This window comes from Cyanistes caeruleus, chromosome 3 (assembly GCF_971803275.1).
Source record: "Cyanistes caeruleus chromosome 3, bCyaCae1.hap1.1, whole genome shotgun sequence".
Classification (NCBI taxonomy): domain Eukaryota; kingdom Metazoa; phylum Chordata; class Aves; order Passeriformes; family Paridae; genus Cyanistes; species Cyanistes caeruleus.
This window is the reverse complement of record NC_141703.1, coordinates 76,094,842-76,107,138: the sequence shown is the minus strand read 5'-3', so window position 1 is coordinate 76,107,138 and position 12,297 is coordinate 76,094,842. Positions and strand designations below refer to the sequence as shown.

Genomic DNA, 12,297 nt, shown 5'->3' with positions numbered 1-12,297 from the left:
GCAGGAGTGAAATATCTCAAGATTATCTAATTTCTACTAGATAACACTTCTTATCATGAGCATCAGTCATTGGCTAGGAAATCACTGCATAAATCAATGATTTACTGCTGAGGTTTAACAAGACATGAAAAACAGAGGAGCCCAGTAAAATTTACTGCAGATATATATCAGAGTGTGTATTTTGCAATTAGTGACCTTTTGTGCTGGATATATATTCTGGCCCGAGGTTGCTTTTATAGACATATTCACGGCCACATTTACACAATAACTTATGTTTTAATTACATCTATCTTTCATATATGTACCTATATATAGCATACAGATATGTTTTCTGCCACCCTTTAATTATGTAATTTATATTAGAAATACTTGAATTTTTTTTGTTCCCTAACAAAACAGGGGATCATATTTTTTAAAAACATACTAAAAAAATACTGGCAATAACTATTAATATCTTCTATTTATTTTTAACTTGTCACAATAAAAGAAATACTTCTTTTCAATTTTCAGAATTGCTTTTATATAAAAATATATAAATTTTATTTATATAAAATAAAATTTTATTTATATAAAATGTTGATAAGATAATCAAATAATTGAAAAGAAAAAGAAAAAAATCGGAATGGAAGAATTCAAAACATCTAAATTAACAAAAATAATTCTAAAGTGCAGTATATTGATGATTTATTTTGAGTAACACAGTTTTCACCCCTCGTGACTTTTATCTTCTAAGGTGATTTAAATGATAGGTTAATTTTTTTAAAAAAACTAATAAATGAGCTAATGGGTAATGAGGTTTCTGTTTGTAGTCTAGATAATCCTGATTTTCTATGTCCATTTCAGTGTCAGACCTTAGATTTCTTATGTAAATCAGGAAGACAGATCATGACCTTGTTCTTCGGAAAAGTTCTGGTGATGAAGATAAAATTTTCCTAGCTGACACTTTTCTACAAATTACAGCATTCATGGCTTTTCCTGCTCCAAAAAGGCAACTTTTCAGACACTACCTTCTGTGACAGCAGGTTGCCATTTTAATTTTTTCTCAAATGTTACTGACTTTGCTTCCAAAAACATCTAGAGGCAAGTGGTCCATTCTTCAATTTCTTTTTTCATGTACTTTATTCAAAGAAATGATTTTGTTGCCCTCATTTAGCTCCCTATTAGAAAGAGATGAAATTAATGCTGCTGACATGCAAAAGGACTCTAAATTCCATCTCCACAATATGACACATTCATTAATGAAGCACTTCGGTGAGAGCCATCCAGGCATCCTTTAACACTTCCTGACTTTGGAGCATACTTATGTCAAAAGTAATTTTAACACTATTATTTTAAATATGAGATTGAGAGGCAGGTATAGATGGAAAGATACTTTTTTTTTTTTTTTTAAGCCTCAAACTGAACAAGTTTTCATAGTTTCAGAAAAGATACAGGACTGGTTTGTCCAAGTTGGCATGAAAAGCTGTAAGTTCATGCCCTCTTCAATGAGCCTAGACCCTTGGCCTCAGAGGAAAGCCAGAAAAGTGCAAGTGTCAGAAACATCTTTCTTTCTTTGCCTTTATTATTCTCTCTGGCATATAACTCTAAGTTGTCTTCTTGCTTCCATTTAAAATAATTCTACTCTCACTCTTTTGCACAGATTTTTAAATTTAAACTGTATATAGTGCACACACCCTACCTGACCCTCACACTTCAGCCTTTTCCTTAGTGCATTTTTGTTTGTGCATTACACTAGACTTTTATTTTATTTTCCATGTAAATGTCACATTTCATTAGTTTTCTGTCTCTAGTCAGAAAATAAAATAGAGTTTGTATTATGATAGTGCCAGAAGCCAATGTTGAGTGAGTAATCATATTTTATTTCTCATTAAAATAAATTGCAAGATGGGGCTATTGCAGTACTTGTAGATTACCAGAGTTTTCAATCTATGCTTTTAAAATAAGGGCTGTATAAACTGCCAAAAGGATTGTTTTACTGAAAGCAAAAATAAGTTTTATGCATCCCTTTATTTATACTATGGTTATTTTTAAACCACATAGATCAACACAAAGATATTTGAATCAAACAAATCAATAGACAACTGTGCTGACAGACAATTTTTCTTATGACCCATTTGCTTGTTTTTCTGTATTTTCAAGAGAATATTTCATGCTTATGCTATTTCCGTACAATAGCAACATACACACAATTTATCAACATTCTTTTTAAATGCTAGGTTATTTCATTTTGGTAATGTCAAAACTATGTTTTTGGTTTGAAATATACTTAGTTAATGATAAGAATAAATTAAACATATTTATTTTATTATTGAATTACAAAAAGGCTGTTTTGACAGACGTGTTGTTCATTTTGCCATATTTAATGTATTGCCTTAATAATTCTATTGTTAACTTTGTTTGGAAGAGATTTATAGTTCAGTTTAAACAATCATCCCATCAGTAGTATGGTTTGCAATAACTCAGATGAAAGTCCATTTAAAAATCTTGCTTTCTAAATGAAATTAAATAAAAAGAAAGTGAAGCTACATATATACGTCACACATGTTAATGAAATTTAGTGACTTTTAATCTAAGAAATGTTCAAAAATGTTCTTCTGAAACAATGAACTCTCAATCAATTCAAATTAATAAATATCTCAAAGTTTTAAATCCATTAAATATAATATTTTTTTGTTATCTGGCCTGGTTTTCTTTTATCAGACTTTCCTAATTAATCTTCAGACTTTTATCAAAAATACTATTATTTTATGTCTCTATCAATATTTTCCTTGCAGACTATATACCTGTTGTGGACACACTATCCTGGAAGTGTTTAAGGCGAGGTTGGATGGGGCTCTGAGCAACCTGGTCCAGAGGAAGGTGTCCCAGCCATGGCAGTGGGGCTGGGACTCAATAACCTTTGTTTCCTTCCAATTCAAACCATTCTATTAATCTATGTAGAGAGAGCTTACTAAATATTTTTCCATATGCAGAAATAAAGGCAAATATTTGGATGAGTATAATACCTAAGCAAAGATCAGAGTGGCCAAATAAAAAAAGTCTTTATGGTCTGGTGAAGAGCATTTGACTGTAACTGGAGAATTGCATGAAGTTACTGAAGAAGTTATTTTTGCTAGTGTGGCTCATTAAGCCAATGATGCAGGGTAATGAAGCTATGAAGCAGGTTTCTAGATACTGCAAATCTTTTTGCAGGTATAAAAAGATAGTCTTTGCAAGTCCACATTTTAAAGGGCTGTTTCAGTGAGTTCTGGTCAATATCTGCCAAATAATGTAATGATGAAGAGAGTAATTTCAGAAAAGAAAGTTAAAGGTACCCAGGAATGAATCTTTGGTCAGAGCTTTCACAGTACCTGATTTCATTATTTTCTTCATCTGCCACATAATTATACATGATTTTTGGAGGAACAAGAAGTTCACAAACAATAATCATATAATGAGTCACAGATCTAGGCTGCACCCTTCTCTGTCTAGCACATTCAGCTATCCATCTGGTCTCTACACACAGGGAAATAGAAGATTCCAGAACTGCACCATTGTTTCCTAACTTCAGAGGACTGACTTTAACCCTCCCTGATCTTCCAATCTGTAAAATACAGCTTTTACCTTCAGACCACAAGTTAAAACCATCAACCAAGTCTTCCATATATTTCTCCTTGACTTCTGTCCTCTACTTGACTTATCTTGGCAAATCCAGCATTATCTATTGGTCTTGAATGTTTCTGAGCAGGTCTTCCATCATTCTTCCTCCAGACCTGGCAGGAGCCATCTCCTGTTACAAACTGTCAAGAAAACCAGACAACATATTCCTGTAACCAGACCCCTTCCCAATAATCTAGTGTCAAAAAAGGTCTCATGAGGATTTCTCTTCTGGGATCTGATTCTTTTCTAACCTAAGTCTCCTTGTTCTCAGCATGAATCCACATCTTGTTTCAGCCCTGGTGGTGTGCTAGAGTATCAGAGGTAATGCGCTGGTGATACTCCAACTTAATCTCTGTTAACTGCAGTACACTGAAACTCAGGGGATTGGCATGGGTGAGCAGTCAAAACAGCAAGCAGCAGATGAGTATTAGTGGATATAACCATGGGAATAGAGCATGTTTCACTTGTTTATATATATATATATATATACTTGTACTTTTCCTTGAATACAAAACAGTCCTTTCCTCTTCCCACATAAATGGTGGCACAAAGAAACACCTTTGATATTAAAGGTAACTTGGCATTAAATAAAGCAAATTATTCTCAATGCTATACATCCAATTAATTGTTGGAACTTGGATTGAAATATTTAGTCATTTTCCTACATATAGCAGAATTACTGTGGGAACAGGGCATGCTAGTAAATTAACATTTTCAAGCCTCAAGCTAATTCACAGTGTAGAAGTCCACAGGGAGTAATTTGCCTCTATCATCAAAACCAGGGTTTAGCATGATGTTCTATTTTTCATCTACAGGCCACAGAGACATGAATTGTCTGTTTTCTCTTTTTAAAACAGAGAAACCATGCCACAAAGTATTAACCTGGTTTAATTATTTGGCCAAAATGAAACTGCATGATAGATACAAAAAGTGATATGGAAATATGTGTTTCTAAGTTCCATAGGACAAAAAATCATGTTACTCCATGTCCCCTCACACCAATTCTCTCTACTGGAAAAATATTTTTAATCCTATCAGATACCCGGAAGCTTTGGAAGCCACTTTTAAATTTTATTGATAACAAAATAATTGAAAGAGGGAAATAAACACTCTATGCAGAACAACATTTGTCAGTGTTATAAGTAGGGATGGCCTTTCCCTCAAGATAAGCTTCTGATGACAAGAAGCAACCTCTTTAAACACAGGCATGACATCTTCAAGTTAAGTTTGTTTATATGACAAAAATAGATCCAAGATTGTCTTTCTATTTTTTTCCCTTTGATAGTACATCTTATTTATATCAAATAAATATTTCTAAGACTTTCATCAACTTCAAGTTCATTTTTCACTCATGCTAAATAAGTATTTATATTATAAGATGCTAGAGCCAGACTGGATTTTGTTCTTGGTTTTGAGGCTGGATTTATTTCTCTCTTCTTTTAAGTGGACTTGTTCTTGAATAGACTTTATAATACTGTTACAAATATTGCAATCATTCATAGCAATGTAATAAAGATTCTTTAGTAAATCTCACATAGCATTCCCAGGCTTCGTTCTGCCTCACTCTAAATCTAAAATTTAGATTTGATTGCTTTTATCACATGGCATAATGAAAGTGGGAAAAAAGCCTACCGAACTGCAAGTCCCTGTCAGTAGAACATCATTCTTGAAAAAGCAATATTACCAATCCCTTCACTTTCTCTCTCAGAACTATCAAAGAAAATTTATAAATGTTACTAAAAAGTGTTTTCAGTAACTGGCACAGCTTTGCTGTAGATTTAAAGATGGAGGAGCTTTTTTTTTTTTTTCATTCCAAACTTAATATCCAGAAGCATGTGTGTAGACTTTCTCTCTCTTTCACAGTCTGAGAGGATTAGAAGGAAGAAAACTGTAGCATTTCTCAAGAGTAGGTCAACAGAATTATCACTATTATGTTTCTTTTCAGGATTTCCCACAAAGAAATGTATACGGTACTATGACACAATAGCCTTAAATGCAGCACTTCTGGAAATCAGCATACTCATTGTCTTCAAACTCTGTCTGATCAGCAGGTTCAAAGCCATCCTGCACTCTTCAGGCATGCTAGATTTGTGCACACATTTGCACCATCATTGATGGTATTTCATGATTTATGGGATTTTTGGACACTGTAACTAGTCTTCCAAATCTTCTGGATCTGTACACATATGTTGTATCTGTACAGCAGAATCAGGACATCCTAGATCAATGTGCTAGCTACAGAAAATCTTCCTGGACAAAGCTCGGAGCAGAGAAAAAGGACACAAAATTCAGTTATAAAATAGCTTTAACACAAGGCAAACAAAGACAGTTCTACTGCAGTACTGTGGCCCTGAAGATCTGTATGAACACCTACCAAATATGTGTCATCTTTTCAAAGAAATTTTCTGCTTCAAAGCATTGTCTCTTACTTTAGTCATGAATTCTTCTGTAGGTATTATCCGCTACAAAAAAACAGCAGACATCATGTCTGCCTTTTGCTTTTCAAGTTCTTTCAGATTCTCTTCTCAACAGCCTTGGTCAAGTCAGGCTGGTGATAATTTATCTGCTATGTCTTTAATTTTTTTTAGAAGAAGAATGTCCACTTCAGAATGCCCCTGGCCACATGCTGAGTTAAGGTGTGATGCAGAGACTAGAAAAAATAGTTACTGGATGGCTGAGGAAAAAAACAGAGCTTATTTCTATCATTTTTTAACAGACATGATGGCTCAATACCTCTTCAATATCACTATATAAATAGCATCTACAATATTATGATGACAGAAATATAATACAGAGTTTTGCAATGAGGTCAACATAGTAAGAGATGTTCAGTTCTTTTGTATTAAAATTTACCTATACTGTTGCAATTTCATCAAGAGTAAAAACCATTACCTAACTTAAATGCAAACCCAAAAGGTTATGGAACAGCTTTTCCACTTTCCTCATTACTTGTCAAACCAATATTTTTCCCTCTTGTGGCTCTTCTGTTCTTGTTAAATTACACCTTAATCTTTCTTTCATAATTAACTCAAATTTAAGAATTTGGAAAAAGTTAAATCACCAAAACTGTCAGTTACATCATCTAACTTAGGGTATTGGACAGCTATGTTCTCTAAATTTAGCTGTAGAATAGTTAAGTGTCAAGACTGAGACATGAGTTTAGTCTCTGATCAACCAGTAAAGAGAATCTCTGAAGTATAATTCACTGGAAATAATGAACCATTATAGAAACTGAATCATCTTTATACATGGCACTATTTTAGATGCTAGAGATGCTCTAACATGCCATAATTTAAAGCGTGAAGAAAATGCAGTGGAGCTGGATGTGCAGCCAAGCAGGCACTGTCCTTGCTCTGTGCCATAAAGAACAAGCTAATAGTGCTGGTAAAGCACATCCACATTAATACATGACACTCCTATATGCAACAGGTATTTTTAGGACAATCATGGGCACTTGTTGAGGTGACTTGCAGACCTGGGCTTGTTCCTGCACACTGGCTTCAAGCTCATCATCATTTGCTTCTATTCTCTTTCTATTTTTAAATCACCATACTCATGGCTGCTGTATTTCATGAGTACTATCTTTTAAAAATCAAATTAAAGGAAAAGTGATTATTTGGTGCCATAAAACTCTGAACAGATTTTTATGGAACATTCTAAAAGTAGATTTCAATGGTTGATAGGCATTCCTGGAAAGCATCTGACAGAGAGAATTTTGTTATAGTCCTCAACATCTTAACTCTCATAATTACCTTATAATAATTAAAGATATTTAACACAGTTGCAAGACAGGAAGGCATAAGAAAATAAAGGTATTTTTTCTAGTCTCCATAGGTATGCAGAGGTTTTCAAGATATATGATGATGTGAACTTGTGGGTTAGAAGGCACTGCTCAGAACAGTGATGCATGGTAAAGGGAAATCATGTGGAGAGGAATTGAAATTACAGTAGTAGATTAAATACTTCAAAATATCACATCAATCTCTACCAACCAAGTATAGAAAAAGTAATCTATGTATTCCTATTTAAAATGTTCTTGAAATACTAGGAGCTCACATCCATGGAAAAGGCATTTTAAAATTCAGACGCTACTCTTATTTTTATCTCCCCCCCTTCCCAAAATAAACATATACTTTAGGAATGTAATGTAATTCTTTCAGTTATGGAAGTCTAACTGGAAAGTATGCAAAATAACTTTTAAAAGGAAATAAACTTTATAAATTAGAACCATAAAAGCTGCAGAAGAGTCCTCAAACCAAACCCACAGGACACCAAAATTTGAAATTAGTCATCAAGAAAGTAAAGTTAAAAATGAGAAAGCTACAAAGCTTCTGTGGTGATAGAGAGGAAAAAAAAGAGGTGTTATAATCCACACCCATCACATGATCCACAAATGTCTATTAAAAAAACAAACATATACATAATTGGAGTGCTGGAAAGAAAAGAGACCAGCCTGTTTCATTTAGCAAGGAGAAACAAAAAATGTTCCATACAATACTTCTTCTGTGGGGGACAAAATGATAAAACATCATTTTGCAAGAATAGCAAGATATTGCAGGGACCATGTCTCAGAGATGAATGCATACACACAATAAAGTTCATTTTGTCAGGTTAATTAATCAGTGCAGCAAACTGATAAGGGAAATAATTATTTTTCCTTTCCGGTATATTAAAATGAATTCCATATGGGACTATATGTTGGTTTTGTAAGGTAATGATGTTAAAAGGCTCAATGAAATTCAGTGATATGTGGCACTCAGGAGTTAAAATTAGATAAATCTTCAGATAATCAATTACAAGTTTGGGAATTGTCTTAATTTCTATAAAGTACTGGAATGTGGAGCATATTGTCAGCAGGTTTGAGTACAACTTCAGTTACTCACAGCCTGATTCTAACTGGTTGAAGTATAACCAGAACTTGATTGTCATATACTTATTTTTTGTGTCTTAGACAAGATACCCTGAAATTTTGAGAGAAAGGTGATATTCTTAATGAAACTTCATATATTTACAGCAAGTGAAAATCAGCAAATCATGACAGCAATTCATAGCAGTTTTGAGTTTAAGCTAAATGAATTTGAACTATTATGAAGTGTTTCTCCTCATCTAAACTGTCACAAGGTCCTGTGTTCATCTCTAATCTTGAAATAAATAAAAAATATGTTTTTCAAAAAGTTCCATTTTCTGTTATAGTGTCCTCCAAGTTGCTTGTGGAGTACCTGAAGCAGTCCAGTTTTCAGCTCACAATCAATTTTTTTTTATCAACAGTTGTTTTTTTTGCTCTTTTTTCCTCTTAAATACTTGCCATATTTTGAAAAATATATGTCTGTACCATAAGGCCCATGAGTGCACAATGGCTGATGAGTTTTTGAGCTAAAAAGAACATTTTATGAGTGCAAAAACTATTTATTGCATTTTTTCCCTGAATATGAATGTAAGTGACCCAGGGTCCTCACAGACCTCTGTGGGACAGCAGGCTGCAGTGAAAAACCTTTCTGCTGCCACAAGCAAGAGTGTAATGCTGTGAGACAGAAACAGAAGTGCCATTAATATGTCTCCTCTCACAACCAGTTTTGCAGCTTGAAGAATATTGCAAGAAAAATGTCTCCACACCTTTGGCCACTTAAATTTACCCATGCTAGCACCTAGACAGATGCTTTCACTGATTGACCTCAACTGCAGTTTCATTGCAGAAAAATTGGGATGTTTTGGAATTTGCTAAATACATCCAGGTTTTGAAGTTGTTATTTTTGTTGATTTATTGAGTGGCAGCATTCAGGAGTAAAGCATAGAGTGCTGATGAAATTCTGGAGGGAGTGATTTTAAGTGATTTACTTGATCTCAATAAAAACAGCCTCCCTTGTGGATGAAAGAGACACATTCCATGTAGCAATCAATTTATTAAGGATTCCCTATAGAAAGTGAACTATATCAACCATTATATGAACCTTAATTGTGATTATGTTTTATTGCTACTTAGATTATTAAGTGTTTAAACTACCGGATAACAGAATCTATATTCTCAATAGTGGAAGACTGTTAACATTAATTTTACTAAATATTTCAGCCCTGTTCCAACAATCTCTTGGAGGAAAGTTAATGGTCATAATCCAAGTAAAGCTCGCCTGAGAAAATCCCAAGCTGTGCTTGAAATACCTAATGTGCAGCTAGAGGACTCAGGGATGTATGAATGTAAGGCTGAAAACTCTCGTGGAAGAAATGTCTTCAGAGGACAGCTACAAGTATACAGTAAGTGTAACTGCACACAGTATTGTCCTGAAATTCTTTATCCACCCTTAAGGCTATGGCTACACATGAAACATTCCAAGGCTCAGTAGAAGCAAGATACCATCATATATAGAGTATATACCACATACCAACAATAGATTTGAATTAAGGTATATATTTTTATTCCTTACTATTGCATTAAAGTCTGAAACATAAATAATGTTGACTCCTTTGAAGAATTGACTTAAATACAATTTCATATGGGATTTGGTTTTTGGTTTGGTTTTATGAATTGAAGAGTATAGCTATAATTTTAAAAGTCTATTTCTTTTAGTTTGGATAAAGCAATGACATGCAACCTAAACATGAATTTTCTCTCAGAAATCAATGCTGGAGATGTTTTAGGATTATTACTACACTTTTATTAACATTTTACCTGTGCCACGCTTAGGTGCTGAGCTTTGTCAAATTCATTGCACTGGAATGACAGCTGAAGAAGGATCTGTTTTTTACAGAAAATTCTCAGTCTAGGCGTGCACAATTTCCAAAAGTTCTGATTTTCACAAAGTGTTCAACATTTTCTAAGACTCAAAAAGAAATTTTTTGACTGACCATAAAAGTAATACTGAGTAATGCATAACATTGAAAATAAAAAAGGAATACTGAAAATAAAAGTATTAAACAAACCCTATGAATTCTATTATACTGTTGCTGTATTCTAAAGTCTAGAAACAAAAGCCTACATAATACATATCATGAATACTTACAAGTCAAAGTTTGGCAAATATCACATGTATGCTTGAGTCCCACTACTTTTTATCAGTTTAAGCCACACTGCTTTCTCTATGAATGCTACAACATTAAATATGTAGCAGGAAAGGACTAATGTGGGAGGTTATGCAGCAGATCTTTCAAACTGAATTGCTTACTGTCTTCAAATATCCCAGCCAGTGGAATTCCAAATGCTGCAGTTTAGATAGATCCTCAAGTTAATGGATACATCTAAGAAGAAGTTTCTCCTCTTAATCAATTTTCTTTTTCTTTTCTCGATTTCAGCCCATGGCTCCTAATGCCTTCTCTCCATTACTAACTACAGAGTTCTCTGTCTTTGTTACAAACTTTCCCCAAATAACTATAGACCAGCATAGTGTATTTACTTTATTTTCCACACATGTCAATATTTTCAGGTCTGTATTAAATTTTTCTGTCTCCTCTGGCTTTCCAATGTCTTTCTCTTAACTCCGTTGATTTTAGTGAGTATCAGCATATCTCTGGATCATGATTCTTTCTTTTCATTCTCATCCACCTAGAGTCCAGGACAAGTTTTTGTCTTCAATTTTTGTTGTTTATGCTGGAAAAATTATGTTATGGTTAAGATGACAGTCCATGCATTCAATTTCAGATTTGTCATCTTGCACTTGCAGCGAAGGTTTTATAAGATTTTTTGCTGAAAACAGCAGTCCAAGCCCAGCACCTACTCTTTGCCTCCTACTATGACAATACCCCACTGATATTTCTCAAATTCCTACTATAAATTACTTCCATGAAAGTATAGCAGCTCCTGCAAGTCACCTGGGGTCAGGGGAATTTAGCAGCTGGTCTTTTTGTACAATGTTTCTTAAAATGTTAGAAATTCAGAAAATATAGTTTGAGTTTTAAGATGTATCCCAGCTCATACACTTCCTACCTGTTTTCTAGAGCTATGAAACTACTAGATGCCAAAGCAGCATATAAAGGTGTTATAATTATCCCTGCTTCCCTCTTTCAGAGTTAAAAGAATACAGAAAGTGCTCTTCAAAAGAGAAGCTAAGATGCCATAAAATGAAATTATTTCTTCAAGAGCACCATGCAGATCTGTGGCATAACATGACAGCAAACATGATATAGTGTCCTACACAACTCTTCATCTCTCACTAGCCTTTTGCTTTGAGCAGAAATAAAGGTGGTACTCAAATCCACGGAAAATATTTACAATGTTAGTTTTGTCCTATTCTGCTTAGGTAGAAATATGAAATTTTCATACTTCACCATTGTCTAAATTATATTTTTAGAGTATCTGCCTTTATGAGGTAGAGCACAAATTTAGCTCATTGGTGTGTTATGCAATAGTATTAGGACATCTTCTTCAACACTTTAGGAAGAGAGTTTCCTTCATGTTGTCTCATTCCTCTATTAACAGGTGAGATTAGTACATTAATTTTCACCTCTCTGCATCAGCAGGCAGCACGGTCAGACCAGGTTACAGAGGAGTTTCAGATGGACAATACCAGCAGTGACCTCCAGTACAGCAGGACAAGAAGCACAGACTTTAGTAGGCCCCCACAGGTGCCTTTCCTTGGCCTCAAATAAAATACTTCCCATGGAGCCACTCTCAGCCTTCAGTGCCTAGGGAGACAGCATTAGTGTCTCACTGGCCTGCAAACCTTGGCT

At 34.2% G+C, this 12,297-nt stretch overlaps 1 protein-coding gene across 3 annotated transcripts in view; it reads left to right on the top strand.

Moving 5' to 3' along the window:
- CNTN5 (contactin 5) overlaps nt 1-12,297 on the top strand; it is a 602,495-nt gene that overhangs the window by 460,748 nt on the left and 129,450 nt on the right. For all 3 annotated transcript variants that reach the window (XM_023920615.2, XM_086882024.1, XM_086882023.1), the window contains one exon: nt 9,707-9,888. In XM_023920615.2, coding sequence (XP_023776383.2) covers nt 9,707-9,888 — 182 coding nt within the window. The remainder of the gene's footprint in view (nt 1-9,706; nt 9,889-12,297) is intronic.